The 26,738-nt window shown below is 39.3% G+C and overlaps 1 protein-coding gene across 1 annotated transcript in view; it reads left to right on the top strand.

The window, feature by feature from the left end:
- Nucleotides 1-7,218: 7,218 nt before the first annotated feature.
- Nucleotides 7,219-26,738, top strand: part of SLC35D1 (solute carrier family 35 member D1) — a 49,366-nt gene continuing 29,846 nt past the window's right edge. The window contains exons 1-8 of the mRNA XM_002921947.4: nt 7,219-7,828; nt 8,643-8,676; nt 8,774-8,860; nt 9,591-9,658; nt 11,306-11,377; nt 11,985-12,053; nt 14,054-14,156; nt 15,907-15,999. Of these exons, the coding sequence (XP_002921993.1) occupies nt 7,626-7,828; nt 8,643-8,676; nt 8,774-8,860; nt 9,591-9,658; nt 11,306-11,377; nt 11,985-12,053; nt 14,054-14,156; nt 15,907-15,999 (729 nt within the window). The 5' untranslated portion in view covers nt 7,219-7,625. The remainder of the gene's footprint in view (nt 7,829-8,642; nt 8,677-8,773; nt 8,861-9,590; nt 9,659-11,305; nt 11,378-11,984; nt 12,054-14,053; nt 14,157-15,906; nt 16,000-26,738) is intronic.

Genomic DNA, 26,738 nt, shown 5'->3' with positions numbered 1-26,738 from the left:
ATCACACTCCTCAGAGCCAGCAGCACCTACCAGATGGTGCTCCCTCTTCAAAGCCTGGATCCCAGCCTTATTATGGGGAGCCTCCTCTGAACTCAAAGATTCTACTGTCAGTTGAGTAGCATCTCTTCCTTAGAGGTCTGAGTTTTAGCTATTGGAGGGACCCCCTAGGTTTCTAGGTTTAATAATTCTAGTCTCTCCCCTTTATTCCTTCTGCCTTTCCTGCAGTTGCTACCTCCATGATTCCTTAGAGAATTTTTTTAAAACCTTTCATTTACCTAGTTAGTATTTCTTTATATTAAATTCTCTCGAAGCGAATAACCAGTGTGGTTTCTGTCTCCTAACTGGACTATGATTGGTACAGAAATTGTTGCTAGGAATAGTCCCAGGAAACAGACCTAAATGATGGTATCTGAGCATTAGCTTGGTTTTTGCTTGGGCTTGACTGTAGTGCTGAGCTCCTTGGTAATAGGAAATGAATGCTGGTAACTCATGTATGCAGCAGTATCATGATTAATTTAGTCATCACCTATAGTTGATTGTGATATAATGCCTACTGAGACAAGTGCCTTGGAGCATGTACCTGCTGCATTTGACTGTTATCGCAGTAACGATGACTATGACGGCTGGTGGGAAATAGAGTCTTCTGAGTACACCAAAGCACTTATAGAAAGTAGCAACCTCAGGTCCTTACACTCTCTGCTCAGGTCTCATCAGAGAGACAGAGAGATTCCATGGTGGCCCTAAAAGAATCTCTTTTTTCTTACAGCCATGGGGCTGCCTTTGCTAAAAATGAACAAACATTCAATTGTCCAGTTCACAGATTTTACATCAGTTGAATCTATAGCCTTGCCAGGTCTCTCTTGTAGAAGTTAGGAAAATGACAGGGAAGGAGAGGGGACTCCAAAACTTGGATTGGGGGTACATCTGGTTGGACTTAGACCAAGTGGAGAATTTTGAAATCTCAAGTCACTTTGAACCTCTTCTGTCAGAGGAAGCAGCTTGTCCCTCTGTGTCTGAGGATCTTAGCCTTTCCTTGCTTGAACTATCCACTATCCGGATAACTAGGGTCAGATGTCAACATGCTCCAGGGAAACAAGTACAAAGTCCAACCCAGGAGGAAGCGTCTTATAAACCAAAGAAAAATTGCAAGATTTTCCTAATTTATATCAATATAAACCTGGGGACTAGGTATAGGAATGAATTTTAAGGAAGATGGAATATAACACTGGATTAGGCCAAATGTATTGATATGAGTGCACTTACCAAAGGTTCTGGATTTAATGTGTTAGCTCATGCAGGTAGAAATATTCTAACAATTTCATCCAACAGGACAGCAAACAAAATGAATGGCATATCTTCAGGGAAATTGCAAAGATTAATGTCTATCACCAAGAATTGGAAAGATGCATGAGTGGTGATACCTACCACATTCCCACTTAAGTGGGCTGTTTGTCCAATGCAGAAGGCAAATCTTTTTTTTTTTTTTTAAAGATTTTATTTACTTATTTGACAGAGAGAGAGAGAGACAGCCAGCGAGAGAGGGAACACGAGCAGGGGGAGTGGGAGAGGAAGAAGCAGGCTCCCAGCGGAGGAGCCTGATGTGGGGCTGGTTCCCAGAACACCAGGATCACCCGAAGGCAGACGCTTAACAACTGAGCCACCCAGGCGCCCCCAGAAGGCAAATCTTGACAAATATCTGAAGGTGATCCTAAACTTAATCAGGAGGTGACTTCAATTGTAGTTAATGTTCTATATGTAGTATTCTTACTGAAGCTGATTAATGCTCTAGCTCCTGACACCTAGTATTCAGCTAATTGATATGGCAAATGCTTTTCCCCCTCTGTATCTGTTTGTAAGGGCCAAGTAGAAGCAGTTTACTACTTATATAGCAGGGCCAGTAGTACATGACCACAGTCTTGCGTCAAATCTCCTACTCTCTGCCATAATATAGTCTACAGATATCTTGATCATCTTAACATGAAAAATCAACTGATTCAATATAGTGATTGAATTATGCTGATTGGACCTGATAAACAGAATGTGGTATCTACATGGATGGCTCAGTGAAAAGCCGGAATATCAGCTGGTCAGGATTCATTACTTGATACAATAGGGGCAATGGAGAAGAAACAGTTTGCAGAGATTGAGAGGATAATGATGGGTTTAGTTTTACACATGTTGAGAAGTCTCAGAGTCATTCAAGTGAAGATGTTCGGGAGATAACTGTATACACTAATCTAGAGTTCAAAAGAACATACGTTGTGTGGATTTGGGAAGTGTTGGCAAAATTATAAATCGTAAGTGAAGCTATGAGGTGGGATGAAATTCTTTTGTAAGAATATATAGAATGAAAAGAGAAGACCCGAGACCAAGCCCTGAAGAATGTGAAACTTTATTTTAAAAATCTGGAAGAGGAAGGGCCAGTAAACCATAATGAGAAAGAGCATGTGGAAGACTAGGAATTCCAGAGGGTGTGGCATCCAAGAAGTATAGGCAAGTGTGCATAGCTAAGGGAGGGGAGAGGATCAGTAGTGCAAAGGCTGTAGAATGGTGGAACAAGAGAAGGACTGAGTGTCTGCCGAGTTTACTTCCATGGAGGTCATCAGTGACTTAGGGATGAATAGCTTCAGTGTGGTGGAGGTAGTAAAACTAGTTTGGAGTGGGTTGAAGAGTAATGGGGGGTGGTTATAGAGAGGATAGAGCCATGATCAGTCAGTGGATAGTAAGGCCAAGTTCACTGAGATAGGAGAATCAAAGCAGCCGATTTATGACAGATTTGTATGGAGTTCGGTTGTAAACACATTGAGTTTGACATGTCTTTGTATTTTCCAATGCCTAATTTGATGACTGGTACGGTATTTGTGAATGGGTCATGTTTGACTATGACTTCAATAAATTGTCATTTCTTTATCCTAGTTATTCTTCTCCGTACAGTTGATAAATACTAAACTTGGTAATTGAAGGAGGAAATGGTATTGCCAGACTTCTTATAAAAGCAAGTTTGTTCACCTACCCCAAATGAGGCAGGACTATGTAGTTTTAGGAGCACAGACTAAATGCTCAATATACTGGGGCCAAATATGTGCATAGTCGCTTAGGGCTGTAGGACTCAGGGCATGCCTAAGACTCCCTTTTGGCCTTTGTTTTCCTGTTTATAAGTTGTTTTACCATACCTACTTCATAGAGTGGTAATGATGAAATAAAATAATAAATTGCAATAGCACATCGCCATGCTCACCACCAGTAATCAATAAGTTGTTTCCTTCCAGCCCAACATAGAGAGGTATGTGGCATTGCAGAGAAGCTCCAGGCTCCTTCCATGCTTTTTAGTTCTCAGAATTTTAAGGGCATGATTCAAATAGGAAACACACATGACGTTTGCTCCCGGGCTGTAAAATCATCAGTGGTGTAGCACAGCAGGTCACTAGGATGATCTAGGCCGGCAGTGAAATAAGAAATTGATAAATGGATGTTGACACCAAAAAAGCCTACATAAATTCCACTATAAGGAGAGCAAGTGAGCTAAAGGAAAGGGAGAAGTGCAGGGAAAAGAAATAACATGAATTAATTTAATAAATAGTATGCAGAATTAATTTTCCCTTGTGGAGAACCATGATGGTTAAAGCAAGATTTGATAAAAAGACATGATTAATTACAAAGACTTTTCTGTCAGTAATTCCACCTAGCAAAATATAAAATGTGTCAAGCTGCAATGTTGACATTTCCAAATACAGTAGACTTGTATACCAATGAGAACATTTAAATCGTTTTTCCAATCTTGCACAATTTTAGATTTGTTTCCACCTTTATTCAATTTTATAAATAATATGTAAGTCTCCCATGTATAATTCTGTGATTAATATTACTGAGGTTAGGAAAGAGGTCTGAGTACCTGAAATACCTAAAAGTACCAAAAAGTCTAAATACCTATAATAAAAATCCAGCTATATCTCTATGGGCACCTGATACAAATGCTTGACTCCATTAGACTTCAGAGCACTTTACTGATGGTTCATAAAGCATTCCTGGTGTTGAGAAAATCCAATATAGTTCTTGGCCTGTCTATGGTAGTTCTTAACAAATATTTATTAAAAAATAACATAATCATGCTGAGAAAAACAACAGTAGCTTCTTGGATTAATACTATTAGATTTATTTTCATTTAATTTTGTGTAATTGCAATGGATTTATTGCAGAAATGTGTACCTGGCATTTCATCCCTTCACTGGGAGGCACTTGAACCATGTGGCCCCTTTCAGTGGTCTCCATTGCTGCCATCTGATTTTATAAAAGAGGGTTTCATTTTTATAAAGTGTTAGTGAGAATACAAAATTGGTACAATCTCTTTGGAGATAAATTTTTTAATGCTATTAATTAAAAAAATATAGCCTTTAATTAAACAATTCCACTTCTAGAAATGTATACCTCTGCAAAGTTGAATGGACAAGGATGATCAAAGCTGCATTGTTTATAAACCAAAAAACTGGCAACAATCTAAATGTCCATGGGGACGGTTACATAGATTATGATGCATCTAGCAAATGGAATTTTCAGCAGTTGTTAAAAAAAATGAGGTAGAATTTCTCTACTGCCACAGAAAGATCTTTAAAGAATACTAAGTGAAAACAGAAAGTTTGCATAATCACAATAATGATAATAGTAATTATTATTATTATAAACACTTGTGAAGTATGTACTACGTTCTAAGTATTTTTATTTATTAACTCATTCAATTCTCACCACAACCCTATGAGGTGGGTGCTATTGAAATCTTTATTTTATGGATAAGGGAACTGAGGCACAGTATTGTCAAGTAACTTGCCCAAGGTCACAAAAGTAGTGTCAGAAGCAGTGTCTGGCTTGAGGCTCAGTATTCTTACTTGGTTCTATTCCATGTATGTTAAAAAATGTATAAAAATCCATGTGTGTAAATATACATGTGTATGTATATGGATACGTACACACATATGTATGCATGTATGTATTCATATGTGTATGGAACATGGCATTAAATACAACCTCTAACTTGTTAGCAGTTACTTTCTTGAAAGAGTTGCTAGAAGAGGAAGAGGGGAAGATACTTTTTATGTGATACAAGTTTATTTTGTTGTTTGCTTTTGCTATGAGGGATATTATTTTTATAGTAATTTTTTCATAGGTGTTTCCCAAAATATAACTTTCTAGCTATTTTTCTTCTGCTGCTAGCAATTAAGGAAGACATCTGCCCATTTTTTCCTCATTGTTGAAAAGTTATTCATTCAGCAAAAACATTTAAACTGTGCTAGGTGTCTCTGCCTATCCTTGTCCTTAGGGAGCTCACTGTCCACTGGAACAGCCTGACATATAAACATGTAATTCCAGAGCTTCTATTATGGGGATGTATAAAGATGGGGTGGGAGGTGCACAAAGGAGAGATATCATTTTTGTGGAGGGCACGGAGGGGCAGTGTGAAAGAAGGTAACCAAAGAGGAGGTAACACTTTGCCTAAATACTAAAGGAAAAATGAGTTCTTCAGGAAAGAGGGGAGAGGAAGGAGAGAAAAAGGATCCCAGAAGGAGGGAAAAATGGGAGTAAAGACACAGAAGCAGGAACCTACATCGTTCTTCAGGGGACTGGGCATAGTTTAATTTAGTTGCAGCTTGGGGAGGGAAATGTGAGGAGCGCCTCTGGAGATGTGGGCAGAAGTCAGATCCCCTAAGTCCTTGTGGGCCATGTTAAGAACTTCATTCTGTGGAAACATGAGAGACTATGGACTATGAGAAACAAACTGGGGGCCTCAGAGGGGAGGGGGGTGGGGGAATGGGAAAGACCAGTGATGGGTAGTAAGGAGGGCACGTATTGCATGGTGCACTGGGTGTTATATGCAACTAATGAATCATCGAGCTTTACATCGGAAGCTGGGGATGTACTGTATGGTGACTAACATAATATAATAATAAATCATTTAAAAAAAAAACAAAGATGAAAGAAAAAAAAAAAAACTTCATTCTGTGTACCAGTGTTTCCTAAGGAATATTCAAAGAACAAAGGTGTTCACGGAAGAACTCAAAAGATATGGATCAAAAGATATACACAATATGAAGTATTATCTAGCCTTAAAAAGGAAGGAAATTCTGACATATCCAAAAGCGGACGAACCTTGAAAGAATTATGCTAAGTAAAATGTCAGACACAAAAGGACAAATACCATATGATTCCACTTACATGAGGTACCCAGAATAGTCAAATTCATAGAGACAGAAAGAATAGGGTTACTAGATGTTGGGGGGGGGGAGGAATGGGAAAGACTGTTTAGTGGTTACATAATTTCAGTTAGAGATGATGCAAAAGTTCTGGAGATGGGTAGTGGTGAGTTGCACAACAATGTGAATGTAGTTAATGCCACTGAATTGTACACCGAGTGGTAAAATGATAAATTTTATACTAAGCATATCTTACCATAATAAAAAAACAGGTTGAAATAGTAAATTTTATGTTATGTATATTTTACCACAATTACAAAATATGGGATAAAAGAAATAAAAAAGACAAAATAGAGAAATAATTGGACGTTCTTTTTTGACATTAAAATTAGGTATGTCATTTCTTTGCTCAAGCTGATAATAATGACTTGTTTCTGTTATGTAATAATGACTGCCACTTACTGAAAACTAGCTCTGCGCTAGTTTTACATTCATTGAGATAAGGAGATGCTGGCCCAGAGAGGTCAACTAATTGACCCAAGAGCACGTGGTTATGGGGGGGGGCATTGCTAGGAATCCTAGAATTGGAACTCGGCTCCCAAACCCTCGCTCTGTCGCCAATCCCCAAGTTGTTTGATTATCTTACTACTTTTTAAGATATGTCTACGTTTTTCTTAAGCAAGTTTTTCCGTGATCTGCAAAGAAAGTAGTTTGGTGTTTTCTACGTTCAGAAAATGTAAGAAGCCTGAGGGAATGCAGAAGGAAATGTTTGTTGAATGTTTGCTTTTACCCACTTATGATACTTTTGAAGGGCTTTGACCTTCTGAGAGGCTAAGAGAGCATTCAAAGTGAGTCTAGACGCTGGCACCACAGAGAACTACTAAACCAGCCACCTGTTACCGAGGGGAGGATGGTCTGTACTTTTGCTGCGGCTGTTATCTGGAGAATACGGCCTCTGGGTCCCCGGCCGCCAGCCTCCCCGGCTTTAGAAGCGAGGCCGCGGAGAGACCCAGCGCAGACTCGTGCGCAGGCGCGAGACGGCGGCGGTGTTGTGTGGCTGTGCTTTGCTGCCTAGCGCTCCCGTGTCCCCGAGTGGTTCCCCCTTGGCCTGTTCTCCGTCTGCGCCCGAATTCAGGGCCGCCGCTTGCCCCTTCTCCAGTCTCTCTCCAACCCACGCCCTAGCCAGTACCGGCGCGGCCCCTACCCTCTGACCCTGTGTTGCATACTGCCCGAACAAAGTCCCCAAGGGTGTGAAACCCAGCGTTCCTGCCCCTGGGCGGGGACGGGCGGCGACCGCGCAGGGAGCTGAGGCGGTGAGGGCGCAGCCGGCACAGTCCACCATCCAGGGTCCCGCGAGTCCCCCGGGACCAGGTCCCCCGCACCGCTCGGCCCCACCGCCAGGGCCTCCCGCCGCTCCCCTCGCAGGCCGCCGCCGCCGCAGCCATGGCGGAAGTTCATAGACGTCAGCATGCCCGGGTTAAAGGAGAAGCCCCCGCGAAATCCTCCACACACAGACATGAGGAGGAGCTGGGGATGGCGTCGGCCGAAACGCTGACGGTGTTCCTGAAGCTGCTGGCCGCCGGCTTTTACGGCGTGAGCTCCTTCCTGATCGTGGTGGTCAACAAGAGCGTGCTCACTAGTTACAGGTAGGGCCGAGGCGGCGGCGGCGGCCGAGGCCGTGGGGAGGAGCGCGCGGCGGCGGGGCGCCGGCTCCCTGGACTTACGCTGTTAAAGTTAAAGCTGAACAAAGTTGGGCGGGAGCTGGGGAGGGCGGGCGGTGAATGAGCGGCCGGGGCGGCGGGGCCGGCTTGGCGCGCGGGCCCGGGGTGCGGGTCCGGCTCCGGGCGCGGAGCTCCGGACTGCCCGGCGCGCGTTTCGAGCGCGGTGGGAAAGCGCCCGCCGAGCAGCGCCCTGGAAACCTTGCCCTTCAGGGCGATGGAGCGTTGTTGCTTCGTGACTTTTGGCTCTTGTGCATGCCAGGTTGGGAGCAGAGCGAGGGATGCCCTCCCTTACCCGCAGCCTGGACCGGGGTCCGGGGCTTCAGGGTCCCCGAGTTCTCTGACAGCCTCTGGGGACGTGCGCATCCTCCAGCTCATTTAAGACGATTTTGCTGCTGTCACTGGGACCATGAGGCAGAAGCAGAAGCATGTTTGTTTTAAAGATGTGAAACCGTTGAGGACACCTCTGTCTTCACCGCTTGAAAAATCCGTTGCAGGCAGCTGACTGAAATTGTGGACACGGACAAGATGAGACAAGTGGCCGCCCGAGGCTACAAAATCAGCGGTGTTGCCTGACAACCAGCAGGGATTTTTCTCACATTTTCTTTTGGATAAGGAGCAGACGTTGGTGTTTGTTTCCAGAATACATTTTAAGGTTGCTGATGTGCAAATTGAATTCACAGAGCTGCGTTTTGGGTTTTTCTGACCCGTTATTTTTTTTCTCTCTCTACCTTTTTTGTAGATTTCCCTCCTCACTATGTGTTGGACTTGGCCAGGTTAGTTGGAATCTTCAGCATTACGTGGTTTATGTCGTTAGAACTTCTGTGTGTGTCTTTATATGTAGAACAGTGAATCTGTGTTCTCTGTTTACAGATGGTGGCCACAGTGGCAGTTCTCTGGGTGGGAAAGGCGCTCAGAGTAGTCAAGTTTCCTGACCTTGACAGAAATGTACCTCGAAAGGTAAAAAAAAAAAAAAAAAGAAAAGAAAAGTAATATTTTATTTTCTGAAAACAAGTCATAATATATTTTTATCAGACCTCTGCATATTTAAAAATTGCAGTCTTGAAATTACCCAGAGTGGTTATAATGAAGGTAAAGAATAAATGTAGTAATATGTGTTTTAAAAAGTCCTACCAACTCCTTAAAATTAAGGGAAAAAGGCCCCCAGAAATCTTGTGTTGTTTTGATTAATGAACACTTGTTGGGAGTACAGCTGTTTTGCATTTTCTACATCCATCTAATCTAGCCGGTGTATCCTACATTCATTATTCTCTGGGTTTATTTTCTTATTCTTCTCTGCTTCTGCTTGACTTCACCCGAAGATGAAATGCCTTTCCTTTTTTTTTTNTTTCTTTTTTTTTTTTTTTTTTTTGCTGACATTAGAACCTTGGGCTAATACATTACAATATTTTAAAGCAAATGATGTTTCTGTCTCATATGTTTTGATCATATTCATATTTCTGTTTCTTTTTTTCTTCTCCATTCTTCCCTCTCTTTGCCATAGTAGTGGTATTATCCAGGAATAATGTTTTTTGGGTGCTTCATGGGGGTCAAAATTGTGTATGAGTTCTAATCTTATGTTTTAAGTGGAAAGAATTTGATCATATAAACAAAACTGTTTCTGTTTGAAAGGACCTTGTTTTAGCTATTTTTATTATTGAGCTTTGTTATCCCTTTTTAAATTTTCTAGACGTTTCCACTACCTCTACTATATTTTGGGAACCAAATCACGGGACTGTTCAGCACAAAGAAACTGAAGTATGGATAACTTTATTTTACTAGTGAGGTTAATATAATGTATTCTTAAAACTGTACTTGAATGCCAAATATTTAACACATTGTTATTGATTCTGGAAAAATGAAAGAACCAGAACGCTTCTGTTACTAAATAAGATTACACCAAAGGTTTTCATTTAAATTCTTTTAAGTTTGGAAAGAAAGTTTTTGTTTTGGGTTCTGCCCCCCCCCACCTTGATAGTAGAAGTCTTAAAATGTTATAAATTGCTGTTACAGGAGATTTTCATTATTTTTCTAGGCCTGTAGTAGTGAAGACTATATGCTAGGTTCCTGGGATTTCAATTCTTCAATACAATTTATAAATATTATATTTTAGGCAAATTCTGTAAGCAAAATCAGAGTGTGGATATGATAACTTTTGTAGTTTTTCTTTTAGTGTGAGGTAGTTAAAATAATATCAGGTGGAATTCTGGTACGAATATGATTAATAATATACCCATGACCAATCACTGTAGAGGCAGCATATTCACTTTAAAAAAAGAAGCAATAGTTCTCAGCTCTGCAGCAGTACTGTTTTGTTTTATCCTCTAATCTCCTAATTCTTGGCTTCTCCACTTAAGGAGTGTAGTATGTATCAGTTGTATGTGATATTAAAATTATACACATGGAGAAGCCATTTAACAGAAATCCATGGTTTCCCTATTTACACTTAAGCTAAATTCCTGGCATATTAGATGATTGTAAAACAGAATGGGGAGATCTCTGAGGATCAGAGACAAAGCGTTTTTCATTTCCTCTTCAGAACCCAAGAAATTTGGCAGAGTGCCATGGTGATATCTTTGGGGAAGGGTTCATGGAAGTCAAATTTATCATGGGTGGGGCATCCTTTTCCATCTCATTACCCATTTGGAAAGAAATGTAGACCTACTGCAAGTGCTGCTTTTATAGAATTTGCTCTTTTCATCCATTGTCATCCATCCATCCATCCATCCATCCATCCATCCATCCATCCATCCATCCACACCCTATCTTTGGTTGCCAGCAAAAGTATAAGGCGCTTTGGAGTGAGATGAGATATATTCAGAAATAACTCTATTGCAAGAGGCTGTATGTTTGGTGTAAGCAAAGTGCTCTGATAATTTAGAGGAAGACAAAAGTACCTCCACAAAAGGGCAATCAAGGAATATTTCATGGGGTGAGATTATCATAGATGCTGTTTGGAGGGTTGGAGATGTTTTGGTGGGGGTGGGGTGGGAAGTAAGATCAGTCTAGTAAAGAAGGAAGAAAGGTCTTTTTCTTTTAAAAACTAACATGGTTACTGTTCAGGGTGTTTGTATAATAAGTAGTGTAAAATTAAAAAGTGGCTGTTATTAGTCTTTGATAAGAGATACGTGATCTCTACCATATTTTATTGGTATTTTGGTGTTTCTTATTTCTAGTAGTTTTATAAAAGCAACTCTTTCAGGCTTTCAAATAACTATTTCTAGAGAGAAATATAGGTTTAATTTAATCACAGATTAATCAACATGGAATGGAATTAATCAGCATAATGGAAGGAACACATTAGTGTTTTATGGTATTTATTTGGAGAGTCTTAATTAAAAAAATAAATTGTTAAACTTTATTTTACCTAATTATATTTCTTTCCTTTTTTAAAATTTTCTGCAGCTTGCCAATGTTTACAGTTCTGAGAAGGTTCTCCATCCTGTTTACAATGTTTGCTGAAGGAGTTTTACTCAAGTGAGCTAAATTTCTAATGTATCTAGTCTTCAACAGACATTAGTCATCTTGAAAAGGGACCCTGCATCTGTGAGATAGTAAAATTACTTGTCTTGTTTCTACTTTATCTTTTGAGAAGTATAAGCACTTTCTTCCTTTGTAGGAGTTGATAGTTTATGGGGTCAGTAATTGGGGAGATTATGAATTGGAGTTGGAATGTCTGAACGTGAGATATACTTTAAAGACTTCTATACCTACTGTTGCTGCTGGGTGAAGCTGGGTCAGAAACCTCAGTATAGGTTTTCAATAGTGTTCCAGTTATGGCTACTTTTACTACAAATGTGTGTGATCTTTTTCTACTTAAAGAAATTCTGATTTGCAAAGATTCAAACTCAATAGCAAATGTAAGAATAAGAAAAAAGTGAATGTACTTTTTTTGTATAAGTTTTGCTTCAACAGAGGGATTCTTTGAAATATCCAATTCCTTGGAAACATTTAAAATATGATTGTTATAGCTTTTTAAAGGAAAAGTTCGTGGGTTTTTTGTTTGTTTTTTGCCTATGTTGCAGAATGAATCTTTGTGAATAACTAAAGGCACATGTATGCACTTTTTAATTTTATTTTGTAGGAAGACTTTTTCTTGGGGTATTAAGATGACTGTATTTTCAATGATTATTGGAGCCTTTGTAGCTGCCAGGTAAGAACGTGTTAAGACCACACTGAAATTATCAATAATTATTGATGATAATCGGTTACCAATAGAAAAAGAATTTTGTATACGCTAAGTAAGAATCATGTCCTTGAAAAGCATCAAAAAGACTCTTTGGGAATTTAAATTTTTTTGGCCACATTAAGGTCAAGGGTGGCAAAATCGGATTCATCTACTAATTGAGCACATACCATATGCCACACAATATGTTGGAATTTTACACATATTTATTCGTTCTTTACAACATCTCTGAAAGATGTGGGTATAATTTTCCTATTTTTAGTTGAGGAAACTGAAGCCTAAGTTCAGAAACTTGGTCAAGGTTACACAGCTAATAAATGGAATTTGAATTTGTGCCTGACTCCAGAGCTTGTGTGCTTTTATAAATCATGTGGTATTCTTTTACTTTACATAGTGCTAAGGAAAATAGTGTCTCAGAAAAGGCAAATGATAATGAATTATTTGCCTTGTGGTGGAATAATAAATAATAGAATTTCTTTATTTGGCCTCACTTAATATATATCACAAGTGCTGTAACTTAGATATTCTATTAAATTACTGAAGTTTTTCCCATTGTTCTTAAGTTTCAGTTTTAAAATGCAGGGAGAAAATGTGTTCCCAAAGACTCAGCAAAAGCCTTCTGCATTTTACTTAGACCAGAGTATGCATGTATGGGTTTGCTAATGCCACAAGTTCTGCCTGACATAGATTTTCTGTCTGGGAGTTCAGTGTGCTTCTTGGGTTGACTTATTTACCTTCATCGTTCCTGTAGTATAGGCAGGGGGAAATATAAATTATAAGACAAATTCTACCCTAAATCTCCAAGTGAAATTTCATTCTTTAGGGAAAAAAAAAGAAAAAGGATAGAAAAATTGGTTACTAGAATTTGGTCACATAGCTGACTGTTTTTCCCTTGAGGTAATATAGCCTTCTTGAAGAAAAATTCTGTATGACCCTCTAACCTCTTTGAAGCATTTCTGTACATCTGGTGGGATCCAGAATTGAACCAAACAATAGGAGTTCCTCAGGGCCAACCCTGGCCTGCGGAAAGTTTCTGAGGAGGATTGCTATCTGGATCAGCCTTATCTAATCAGAACCTTTTACTTGGGAAAGATTGGGAGGAAAGGGAGTCTGAACTTAGAAGGTTGTCAGGCTGCTTGGGGTTATACATTAAGCTAGCTCTGCCGAAAATTGCAGGGGCATTGAGTTCCTCGGAGGCCTCATTTCCATGTACTGGTTTAGCTATGATGTAATATTTTTGCACAATCACAGGATGTTGGGCCACTATCTTAGCTAGGGTGCTAAAGTTTATTGAAGGCATACTTATATTTTCATTATTCTGTTCGGTTTACTAAGTTCTGGTATTGTACCTGGTACTCAACTAATACTAGAAAATTTCAGCTTCCCTAATCCTGCTAGTTATATCTCATAGTCTTCTTAGGCAATCATTTAGGTATTTGAGTTCCTCCTGTGTGCTTAGACATTGTTGTAGCTTGATCTCAGAACTAACTACAATCTGTCCTTGAGAAATTCCACCCAGTGACCCAACCACCTGTACAACCTGCCTTTTGAATGAATGAATCCTTGGAAAATGATGTGTTAACAACTTCATCTTTTTGGTTTCCTTCTCTCTGAAATTGAGCTCTGATGCCTTCTTCCTGCTTCAGATGTATTATAATGGTGAATTTGGTTACTTCTTCTTCTTGTCTGACTTTGAATTCAGAGCAGTGTGGTATTAATTGATGTGATTAATTATTGCTAATGATTGTATTTAAGCATTAGTACTTCTCATTTCTGAAGACTTCCCTATTGAGTATGAAATTGCAAATTATAACCAGGAATCAAGAAATACCAATAGCTGATAAAATGCCTAATGTTTATTTACCTAGATAAGAGTAGGTTTTCCATTTATCGTACTTCAGACCTATTTAAAATTACATGCATGTACTTTAAATGTAAGTTATTAAAGTGTTGCTTATGTTTTACAGCTCTGACTTGGCATTTGATCTGGAAGGATATGTTTTCATTCTGATAAATGATGTCCTGACAGCAGCAAATGGAGCATATGTAAAACAGAAATTAGATTCAAAAGTAGGTAGCAATCTAAATCTTTAAGAATGTTTACTGATGTTGGGAGTGGTAATGTCAGTTTGTCTGGAAAAAAGCAGGGAATAAAGAAAAATACTTAGGAGAGATGGGAAGAAGTGAGTGAGTGTTGAAAGGGGCTGCAAATCAAGTGTGGACTTTGTGTATTTGTCCTACCAAATAATGGGAAACTTCAGGGAGCATTAGGATTGCTCTCTCTTAAGAAACAACGCTGAGTTCCTTGGCCTAGATCTCATACACATGAACTTTCCATACCCAGCCTTTTTCTCTTAACTTGCAGCATGCCTACAAAGGCTTACAGATATTTTTTGTTTGTTGGTCTACTATATACTTTGAATATGTACACACTAAATTTTATCTTTAGATAAGTCAGACCATCAGAAAGCAGAGAATTTGAGCCACATTGCTTTCACTACATTATGGTAGAAGTTTGCATTATTGTAAGCAGCCGTGTAGGGGCACCTGGGTGGCTCAGTCGGTTGAGCGTCCAACTCTTGATTTCAGCTCGGGTCATGATCTCGGGTTGTCAGATTGAGCCCCATGTGGGCTGCACGCTCAGTGGGGAGTCTGCTTGGGGTTCTCTCTCTCACTCCATGGCTCCCCCTGCTCACAGATGCACATGTTCACTCTCTCTTAATCTTAAAAAAAAAAAAAAAAGCAACTGTGTAGAACTTGGCTGTATGTATCATATGGCTGTTATTGAAGGAGCTGTCCTTTTTATCATGATGTATCCTGTGTAAGGACCCACATGAGATTTCACAGATGCCACCATAATTTTTCCTGAACAGTGGTATATTTTTTATCTCATTATTAAATCTTGTAACTCACCACGATTTTATCTTATTTCCCTACCCATGTTTTCTAAGTCACATGACCCTATCTGCTGAGTTTTTAGTCTGCTGTATTATATGTACAATATTTCTGAAACTAGTTCAGGTGATTTTTTTGAGTTGATATCATAAATACAAGTACCTGACTACTCAATAGTAGTATTAGTATCAAGTTTGTATTGTCTTAGCAGGGGGCTTTGCCTCTCCAGATAGAACCATAGAATGAGTGGCCATCCCAGTAGCTTTCATTATTTCAGAGGTTTATTTTGAGGATCTTTGAAGATATAGGAATAGAGTCAGTGTAGACGTTTCCAACAAATTTTCTTTAAATATACCTTTATGTCTTGTTCTCCATTTATTTGCCTTGATGACTTTGTATGATGATTGTATTTTAATGGAAGCTACTACTATTAAAAATTTTTATCTTTTTGAAATAGTTAGTTGGCATGCACTGTTTTTATGTTAACGGCCAAAGCTATTTTGAGCCAAATGGCACTTTGTTATGGTTCGGAAAAGTTCAAGACAGAGTTGATGGCTTTTGATTCAGTTCTGGAAAGGAAAGGGCTTCAGGATTGTGTTCATATAGAAAGGTGTGTGTATATTCAAAATAATGTCTTCCCTGCTTGCTGTTTTGAGATAGCCAGTTGATGTTATTTTTATTTCTGATTTTAAGCACTCAATGAATTTATTTCAAACAAATTTAAAATCTTGAATATTTGCTTCCCCCCCCTTTGAAAGTGTATGTTATTTCTTAATGTTTGCAAAATCTATGACTTGGTTGATTTTCTGTCTGTATTGTGGGGGAGCGGTGTCTGTGTGTGTGTAGTGGGAGTGGTATTCTATATAGGGTTGTGTATATCTGTCTGCTAGAACCAGATGAAACACCTAATTATTTACTATTTTAGGAGCTGGGAAAATACGGTCTGCTCTATTACAATGCACTGTTCATGATTGTGCCCACCCTGGCCATTGCATATTTTACAGGAGATGCGCAAAAGGTAAGACTGTCTAATTATGATTTAATGGCTTATTTTTTGAGCTCTGTTACTACTTAATGTCCACAAGATAGACAGTGGGGTTGTTAAAAAGTAATGTGCTCATTGAGTGACCAAAAACTGAGAGCTTATTTTTTTAGCTTGCTAATGTCATGCTAACGTTTTTTCTTGGCATAAGTATTGGGTAGTACTAAAATGGCTCAAAATAGCTTTGGCTGTTAACATAAAAATAGTACATGCCAACTAGTGTCCTTCTCTTATGTGTCAGAAGGCTAGAGGAAGAGAATTTTTACATTTATATTAAACTGCAAAATAAGGATAGCGGCAGACTATTCTTGAGAAACAAAAAATCCTGAATTAGTAGAGTTCTTCGAACCTAAACAAAATGCTTGGCTTTCTAGAAGTTCTCTGTTTTATTGTACAGTTGTCATATTGGCTTAAATTCCAAGCTGGGTTTTTTCCTCAGGAAATATTTAGCACCATGTGGTAACTAAACTGTGTAAATAGCAACTAATATAATAGTTTACTCATTTTCTAAAATGATGAGCTAAATAAACCCTGAATAGAGTAGCAAATAAATCCACACAAGAATTTTTCTTTGAAACAAACCGTATTCATAGGAGAAAAATTGATACCATTTTGTTAGAATTCACAAAATTCTGCAAACTGAATGGAAACCTAGAATATTGCCAAGTTTCTGTAACAAGATTTCTTCCAGTGAGTCCTCTGGCTAGTAGTTTCTTCAGAATAAATGTGTTGGTTATCTTCTCTAAGGACAGTGACAATTCCCACATATCAGTGGGACCCAAAATGAAAAAGTTTTGAAAGTAGTTAGAGTATTAAAAAATTGTTCTTCAGGCAGGAGCGACTGGGTGGCTCAGTTGTTAAGTGTCTGCCTTCGGCTCAGGTCATACTCCCCCAGGGTCCTGGGATGGAGCCCCGTGGTGGTGAGCAGGAAGCCTGCTTCTCCCTCTCCCACTCCCCCTGCTTGTGTTCCCTCTATCTCTCACTCTCTGTCAAATAAATAAATAAAATTGTTCTTCAATCAAAGATAGGAGAAGACCTTATAAAGCTTATAAACGTGCTTTGTTTTCTTCATCAAGAACTCTTTCTTTTGAAAAACTGGCACAGAGGGATGCCTGGGTGGCTCATTTGGTTAAGCATCTGCCTTTGGCTCAGGTCTTGATCCCAGGGTCCTGGGATTGAGTCCCGCATCCTCTGCACCTCCCCTTGTATTCTTTCTCTCTGACAAATAAATAAATAAAATCTTTTAAAAAATTAAAATTAAAAAATTAAAAAACTGGCATGGATCATCTTGAACAGGTATAAATATTTTAACAAACTGTGACCTGGCTGCCGGCAGACCTGAAAGTGACACTAAAGTAGGAAATGGAGCTGTTGCTCTGATCATAAAGAGTGTTGAATAAGTATTTTGTGATTGTGAAAAAAGTGGGAAGAGGAATCTTAACATTTATCGTCCTCCTCACTTTATATGTGTAATACAATGTAGTCCCCAGAACAGTTCTAGAAAGTTTGAATTATCTCTGTTTTACCAATGTGGAAATCAGGGTTCAGAGAGAGTTAGTCCCTTGCCCAGTGCCATGCTGTCAGTGGATAGAGTCAGGGTTTAAACTCAGGCCTAACTCCAGAAGCCATGGTCTTTCCACAGTGTTCTTCCTCCCTCTAGGAGACTCTGGCGGAAGCACCTCTTACTCTTCAGCTTTGGGGCAAGAATGTAATGTGAAATAGCCAGGCCTCTCTCGGCAGCATGGATGGTTCCAAATCTTGAGGCCAATCTGTACATGAGAAAATTGGAAGAATTAATGTGGTTTGGTATTTTATAGACTTGGCAAAGATGCAATTCTCATTAATTTGAAACTTTGACTAGTAGCTTGTAGCTACTTGAAAAAAATTGACCAAAGGAGATATTTCTTCATTCCAGACTGATGATCATTTAACTAGAAGTTATCTGCCAGGTTATAGGATTATTCATGCATATTTGAAAGTTCAGTAACATTGAACTTGAAATGCTTCAACATAATTGAGAATGTTTACTCAGAGTAAAAAAAAGTTGCTCTGTCACCTATATTAGGATGAGGTTTAGATTTTCCTAAAATTCTTTTTTTCTTTTTAATACAGAGGAGTAGAATTTGAGTAATCTTTTTGTTTCTAACAGAAATGCCAGGCAAGGGTCAAGAAAGGTTTATTTTGGAAGAAATGTTTTTTTAGGAACGATAGAGTTCACCTAAATACTTTCAAGTTGGGATGATAAACTAGCAGAAGCTGAATTTATTGCTCTGTAATCAAACCCTGTCAGTGTTTTTGGTTTCACATAAATGTTTGTTTATNACGCCCTGAGCTGAAGGCAGACGCTTAACCGCTGTGCCACCCAGGTGCCCCTTCACTCTTATTTTTAATTAATATTGTTCTTAATAAAACATTTACTGGGGTGTAGGTGGACACACTGGCTGGCAGTCTTGTAATACCACCCTTTTTTTCTTAACATTGTCTCCTTCACACGCTCTCCTTCTGACGTTCTCAAAGTTAAGTGTTACTGTATGTCTCACTGTGTTAGGCTGAGGTGATAAGAAAAAAAGTTGAATTAGATGGTTTTCTTGCCTTTGAGGACCATACAGGTGTCTTGGAGAGTAGACCTTTCAACATCAGATAAACTATTACAGGTTCTGTGGGGACATCGTGGGATGGAAAATGGAAGTGGGTCAATTCTGTCTCCTTGTTGAGGATGAAATGCCTCATGGAGCTTTGCCTACAAACAAAATTAAAATATAAGTGATACGAATAATCAGTGTTGTTTTGATAGGTTATAAATTACATTTGAAACTTAGGAAGCGGGAATTCTGTTTGACTTTGTTCCTAAATTCCTCGAATGCTTAGGAGACGGGTCACTGCAATTTCATTTTAAGTTCAGTTCAGATGAGTATTTCTCAGCATCTTCATTATGCTGAGAAAGATATATGTTAAGTGCTCTTGGGAATATACAAGAAATATGAGATAGTCCTTGCCACACAAGGAAGACGTTGGCGTGCTACAGAGATGGTGTAAGATCTAGCACCAGAGTGCATGCTCGTCAGTCAGTACGATAAATATTTAGGAAGAAATTCGCGTGGGTTGTATATCAAGATTGGCTTCTTAGAAGAGCTAGGGCTTGGTTTTCTTATCCACCAAATGCAACAAGTAATGCTAACCTGTGCTGGGAGTTGTTAGAGCTGTAACTTAAGTAGTTGAGTGGTTTGCTTTTATTAACCAGCCCAGAAACAATGTGTGGAAGCCACAGGTGACCTGACACATCCATGAGGCTCATGGTATTCTGTCCAAGGCTATAGAATCTTCCTCCACTGGAAGATTCAGCTTCATACTAGTAGGCTGTGTGTCTGAAGTCCTGGCGCAAAGGGTTTATTTCATATTACAGGGGGGATATAAGGCAGGATTTTGTATAAGAGTTTGCTAGTAAATCGGGTTCATTTTCAGTATGTATCTTTTAAACTTGAACTTTTCCTTTAAGATACGTATGTGTATAAGTAGACGTGCATGTGCGTGTATTTTTTTTTTTTTTTTAAGAATGGACACCTTCTGTGGGGCAGTTTAGCATTAAATAAAGCTGTTCCCATATTAACAACTTGAGGCTACTTCTGGCCTTTAGGAAGACTTTACTTTTTAGGTATGATGCCTTATACCTGACAGGATGCTTCCTCATGAATCATTTTCCCTGATGCTCATTGCTTACCTGTGAGGTAGGTGGTTCTTTGATTTATGGTGGTTAAGGACATGATTAAGGTTCTACAGTGGCAGAGCAGAACTAGAATCTGTCTGACTCCATATAGATCTCTTAGCATTTGCCTGTCTACAATTCTCAGAGCCATTTGCTGCCTCTCTGACGTTTGGGAATTCCATGCAGGGCTTTCTTACAGAACAAGCTACTGAATGCAAGAAACACTGTCAGAGTAGCTATTAGAAGTGCAGTTTCTGCAGCTTGGCCTTGTTTGTACTTAATCTTTTACAAATACTCGTATTTCTTTTGTTCAGCAAATATTTACTGAGTGTACTGAGTGCTTTACTCGGGTGCTATTCTAAATCAAAAAAGAAAGAAAGAAGACATGTCCCTGCTTAAAAGAGCTTGAAGTCCAATGGGTGAGATCAACTAAACATAAAATAGTATCATAAGAACTACAAGGGAAAATAGAACAAGGTGAGAGTGATCGGGAAGGGCTGCTTGGGATAAGGTGGTTAGAGAAATCATTTTTATCAGTTTCATTTGAGAAGGCATTGAACTGACTGGACTGAGACCAGTTTGTGTGGCTCTTTGGAAGGATCCCTCTAGTTGGAGGGAAGAGTGGGTTCCTTTTTTTTTTTTTTTTAAAGATTTTATTTATCCATTTGTCAGAAAGAGACAGAGCACAAGCCGGGGGAGTGGCAGGCAGAGGGAGAAGCAGGCTCCCCGCCAAGCAAGGAGCCCAATGTGGGACTCAATCCCAGGACTGTGGGATCATGACCTGAGCCGAAGGCAGATGCTTAACCAACTGAGCTACCCAGGCATTCCAGGAAGAATGGGTTCTAAGTGCTGAGGTAGGAATGCTTAGCTTCTTCACAAGGAGCATTTTCTGAGTAGGTGAATACCAGGAAGATCAAGGTAGGCCTTGAAGGCTGTGGAGGAAGAGAAACAAAAGGTACATTCCAGGTGGAACTAATATCATGAGCACAGGCATAGCCATGGGGACCAGCTTCTGTAGTATGCTTAGATGGTGGCAAAGACTTTGGAAACCTTCGAAGAGACGTTAGCATCCAGTTCAAGTCTCTTCTTTCATTGTTGGGGACGTCAGGGCCAGAGAGGGCTCAGGACTAGAACCCTGATTTCTTGACTATGACTAGTACTCTCGCTTTCCCCCCACATCATACCCTGTTTCCTTCTAAGTTGGGACAATGCTAGATTTAGGAATTCGAAATTTACTCTGCAGATATGATGAGCCCCTAAAAGTTTGTGACATAAGAGGTACAATGGAAAAATTGGGGGCAGAATGCAGAAGCAACGTCCAGTTGGATGAAGCAATTAGTAACATCCAGTTCTGTCCTTGACCACTGTCTGATTTCGGACAAGTCCTTTCTGCTCTCCCATCCTGCCTCCTCATGTGTAAACTGAGTAGGTTGTATCAGCTGAGTTGGTTAGTTTTCTAGGTAGGGCTCTTTCCTGGGCTGAGACAGAATTTCTGAGGAGCAGAAGGCATGCCAGTGTGGAGACTAGGTTGCTGCTGTTCTGATGGTTGGCGTGAGGCCAGCTGCTCCCTGACTCCTGAATACCAGTGCTTATGAACTTGCTCTCATCTTTTGGACTCCTGGAAGCTCTGTATGTATTATATGAAAAGATCAACAAGATAAATTGTTAAAGCATGGTGTAAAATTGCATATGGTATGCTACATTTTAAATAAAATAGGGAAAAATAAGACTATATATAACATATACATTTTATTCACTTACTTGGTAAAGAAACTCTGGAAGAATATACATGAAACGATTAAAGTAACCACCAATCCATGTGTGAGTGTGTGTTTGAGAACAGAGTAAGTATAGAACAGGAAAGGGAGGGAGACTTCTCACTATTTATCTTTTTATATTTTTTTGATTGTAGAGCCATGTAAATGTATTTTAAATTATGTAAGAAAAGGATAAAGTTTTTCTATAAATAATGACTATCCTGTGATGAATCCCAGTTTAAAATAACTGGGGGTGGTGGGACAAATTAATTTATTCTCATTATTCAGAGTTGCAGACTCTTGACCCAGGATGAAAATTGAAGCAAAATCAGATCCAAATTGTTTTTCTCAGAAATCTCATTGTTAACTATAGAAGGCAGAGGAGAGAAATGTTTCCTGTGTTAGGACGAATCCAGTAAGAGGGCTCTGAAAGTTCAGCTCCCTAGGGAGGCAGGAGTTCTACAGAGCAGTTGATGGGGCTGACACAGTCTTTAAACAAGAATTGAAGGCCAAGGAAGTAAAAAACTAAATTACCATAAAAATTGAAAGGCAGGATCCAATTGAACAACTTATCCCAGTGAGCACATAATGCAAGTCCTTGGCAAAGGACTTCCGAGAAGCCAAACGTGTATATGTATGCAAGTGCGTGCGTGTGTGTGTGTGTGTAATAGTTTAAGAAATTTTCAAAGTCCTGGCTTTACCAGAAACCAGCAAACCAATATAGACAACATTTAGTTTTTTTTTTTAAACATGTCTTCTAATTTTAAAACATCCTCTTTCTTAAAAAATGGTGTATTTAAAAGCCAGCTCAATGTTAATAAGAGACATCTAGTTAATATAGATAAAGGTAGATCAAGCATCTGTTGACTAATGACTTTCCAGAGTGCCAGTTAGGACAGACTGTGTTTAAACTTGTTAGTTGTTGCCTCCAGAAGGGAATGTGTGCAGCACAAAGCCAGTGATTCACAGTCACAGGAACTGGAGCCTGGCTTTCTGACAGCGTGCCCTGCTAGGTGTTCTCACGTAGGGTTGGAGGAACAGACCCCTTGCTGTAGATCTTACAAGGCCAGTACTGTAGTCACTGGTACATTGTATAATGTCTTCATTATATCACTGGTTAAATTACATGGCTCAGATGAGTTTTACAGGAAAAGTTGCTGCATGGATGGGCTATGTGGAGGTGTCTCATAGTAAGCATTGCTGACTAAATAATGAAGAATTTTAGGCTGTTGGTTTAGCCTATCCAGAGTTACTAATCTTCTCTGGGTCACTCTGTAGACCATACAGACTGATTTTCAAACCCTGAGTTATTCTTTCCGCATAGACAGGTCCCTTCTGCTTTCTGAGCATTGGTGTCCTCATGTGTAAAACAAGTGGGCTGCATCAGTTATTCTTCAGTGATGAATGACTCTCTCTTTCCCTATATGTTGTTTGACTGACAAAGTAATGTGTTTAGCCTTTCTTACTTTTGAGGATAGGCCTTTTCACCAGTGAAAGTAAATGACCTTATTAATAAGCTGGAATGTGTGGTTTTGCCACAATACATAGATTTTACATAGGTGGCAGAGCCTAGTGAGAAGAGATAGCAGAAGTATTTGGGTTCCAATTCCTTGTCGGAGCTCGGAGCAGGAGGAGCCAGAGTGGAAGTGATGGCCAGTAGTTACAGTAGTTACAGCAGTGCAGAGGTAGGGTGGGTAACCCAGGACCACTGGCTCCGTGAACTTGTCTGACTTTCGCAAGGTAGGCAGGGAACCAAGGAGGCCATTTGCCCCACTGACATTATCTTCTGCCTTAGTAAGTTTCCTAGCAATTTACTTTCTAGGATAAGGTTTCAATTTTTTTCTCAGTAGTTTCTTGGGAAGAGAATTTTCCAAATAGAATGCTATCATTCATCTGCTTTTTTCTTCTCTACCATGAAGTCTAAAGACTTAAGTGATTTATTTTTAGACTTTCTGGTAAACAGGTTTCAAAACTTACAAGGTATCAAAACATGTAAAAAATATTCATGCTTTGGGTTTTATTTCAAATCTCAATTAACTTGGTGACTCTTAGCAGATTTTCCTGGGAGTGAAAATGTTACATCTAAGACTCAAGCGTACCCTGAAATTACTCCATTCTTACTAGATCAGGGGTAACGAATGGGTGCTTATGTTATCCTGTGCTCATTGTAGACGTTGCCACGTAATCCCAATACTTCCTTGCTCAGCCTAGACATGGCCTCAGACTGTTCACCAAGATAGTGGTTCAGATGGCCGGAGTCAGTTGATTAGAGCTGATACAAGATAAAATCTGTATCCCTAGACTAGATTTTATTGATTATGCTATTGATTATGTGCTGTTAGTGCCTGGTCTTACTCAGATACTCCCTTTCTTAATTTCCTTAACCTAAGCAACTGGAGAACACATCTTTTTTTTCATTTCACTTTTTTTTGTCAAATATTTTTATTAACTGAAAGTCTTACTCAAACCAAATGCCTAGTTTTAGGAAGTGGTAGGTCCATATAACCCATTTGCCAATTGATTACACCACATTCTTTTCATGCCTGTGGTGTGTATTGGCCTGTGGTATTACGTTACCCCACCAGCACCTGTAGACCAGAGACTTTGTTCAAAACAGAAGGAAAGCCTAAACATCTTTGTATGTGCAGTCTGTAATCACAGCTACCACTCAGCCAAGATTGAAGATTGCAGGCCTTGTGGCAGGGAGCCCATCTAGTTCTGTCGCACAGAATGACCAAGCAGGTCCTTTACTGCACAATGGCTCTTTTATTAGCTTTCTCTAGAGGCAGAAGTTTTGCTTTAAATGTTTTTTTTTCGCCTCCTGATTAATAAAATACATGTTCACTGTGCCTTCTGTATTCCCTGTCTTAGGGAAAAGAAAAATTTGCATGCAAATCTGTCACTGAGAGATAACAGTGATGGAAGTTTAAGTGAATAATAATCTCTTCTGTATGTGAATTTTGTATAAAGTGCCTACGTTTTGTTCTTTCCATTGATTTTTCACAGGAGACAGTTGGACCAGACTGTTGTCTGTATTTGTAATGTAGGTAGATGCTTAGAGAGGTTAAGTGACTTTATGATGGACTCAAAGTTAATGGCAGATTTAGAATTCAAATGCCCACTTTTTGACTCCATGATCCAACAACAATAGCTATTTGAAGCTATCTATGAGAAAAAATTCAGAACATACTACGTTGCCTTTGGTTTTCTCTTATACTTAACTAATAGAAAGATGACGGGTTATGGAGCTGAGCAGGCACATAGAAGCTGGATAATTTTGGGAAAGTTACTTAACATTTCTGAGCTGACGACATAATAGGCTGTTAATAAGCAGTAGCTTTGATTGTTTTTTTTTTTTTTAATGCCATCTTTATGATAGGGAGAGTAGACTCCACTGTACTGCTGTACTGTTTGGGTCAAATTTATCCTACAACTATACTTTGAAATGGTGAAATGGCTGCTGCTTGTTCTATTGCAGCCAGAGGTCCATTCCTGTGGCAAAGCAGAGGAATGCAATAGGCTACTTGTGCCAGACTGGCTTTCTCCAGAAACAGGCCTAGTATTTAGGGAAGGAAAATAATCCCATGAGAACTGTTTTTCTATTTTTGATTTTTATGTACATGGAATCATGTTCATGGGATTTATTTTAGTATTCTACAGATACTGTTACTATGTTCCCAAAGGGGAATGTGCAGTATATATTTGGGGCATTTTTCTAACTAAAATTTAATGCTCAGTGTAGAGAACCTTTGGCTTGGAGTATATAGACTCAAGGCTACCATGTATTAACTGTGTTATTTATCTAAAGTAAGTCACTTGTCTTCTGGGGAGAAGGCTTGGCCTATGTACCTCACAGGGGTGTCATGGGGATCAAATGACATGTATACAGAAGCATTTTGCAAATTATAAAGCATTCTACAAATACAAAGGTAGTCATAGTTTGTTCATTTATTAGAAACCTGACTAAACTGTTTCCAGCATAGTGCCCCCAGGGCACATGACTGGGGACTTAGATGTCAAAATGTACAGTGACAGCAGAGATATTTAGAGCTAAGGCAGGAAAGGAGCTCAGGTGTAGAGAGGTGTATTTGAAGCCTTTGCCACATAACTGATTTCTTTCCATTCGTAGGTCACTGATAAAGAATTAGAAGTGATGTTTACGTATAATAACTGACATCACTTATTGAACTGGATGGACCTCCTTCATGTCAAGCATTATATCCATATGGTCTTTAATTCTGATAACAACTCTACAAGATAGGCCTTATTATTCCTCTTACTATGTAATGCAGAAACTAAGGGTCAGCGAATCCTTATGGTCCATCACACCAACTTTATTCTCTTAGTGACTTTAGGGTACAAGAGTAGCTTGTCTAGGAAAGGAGGATAATTTAGAGTTGAGGAAGGTTCTTAGGCCTGAGATTTCTTTTATGTGTTTCAGCTTGAGTAAAGTAAGGTTTCTCCTTTTGAAGCTTTTCTAACACATGTTAGAGTTGGAAGAAGCCTTAACAGGCACCCAGTTTAACCTCCCTCACAGAAGCTAAGGCTGGCATAATGAAGCAGTGGTGAGCTGGTGCAAGATACTGAATCCTGGCGTGCTGCTTTTGTGGGGACCATGGCTTTTCCTGAAGGGTGCCGGTAACCCTCTCAAAGATACTACTTCTAGTGCCCACCTGCTGGTTTACAGGGTTACGCCTTTTCTCTTCAAAGAAAGAAAAAATAAGTTCAGGGCAAAAACTAATGAGTTGTATGCCAGTAAAATGACTTTTACCATTTTAAGAAAATTTAAAATTATATAGCTTTAATCTGAAACTTGAAATTTATTTAGTAGCATGTAAAGGTAGGTATGTGGGTGTACTAAAAAGTAAAGTTTACCTCATCTGCCTGTAGCAAATAATGCTAAGCAAGGGAGCATGGATGTTTCATTCACCTTAGCTGTTTGTGCCTAACACTCCCAAACACTTGGAGCTAGGCAGAAGTGACATTTGACATCGTTCCTGCTCTCAAAGAATTTATAGTCTTGCTGATAAGAGGCTGGTCTCCTGAGTTCTAGGCCCGTGCTTTATTGTGCTTTAATGTTTTTTCATCATACCATGTTTACAGGTATGAAAGAGCATAGCATGATGCCCTGTATGACTTCTTTCATTTATTCTTCATTCTCTAACAGTTATGGAACACCTTCTATTTGCTATCGCTTTGTTAAGCACTGTGGTTACAGATATAAACCCTGAGGCATTCACAGTGTCTGAATAGAT

The sequence above is a fragment of the Ailuropoda melanoleuca genome, chromosome 2 (genome assembly GCF_002007445.2).
Source record: "Ailuropoda melanoleuca isolate Jingjing chromosome 2, ASM200744v2, whole genome shotgun sequence".
In the NCBI taxonomy this organism is placed as follows: Eukaryota; Metazoa; Chordata; class Mammalia; order Carnivora; family Ursidae; genus Ailuropoda; species Ailuropoda melanoleuca.
The sequence above is the reverse complement of the archived record's forward strand: the minus strand, read 5'-3'. Positions and strand labels throughout refer to the sequence as shown.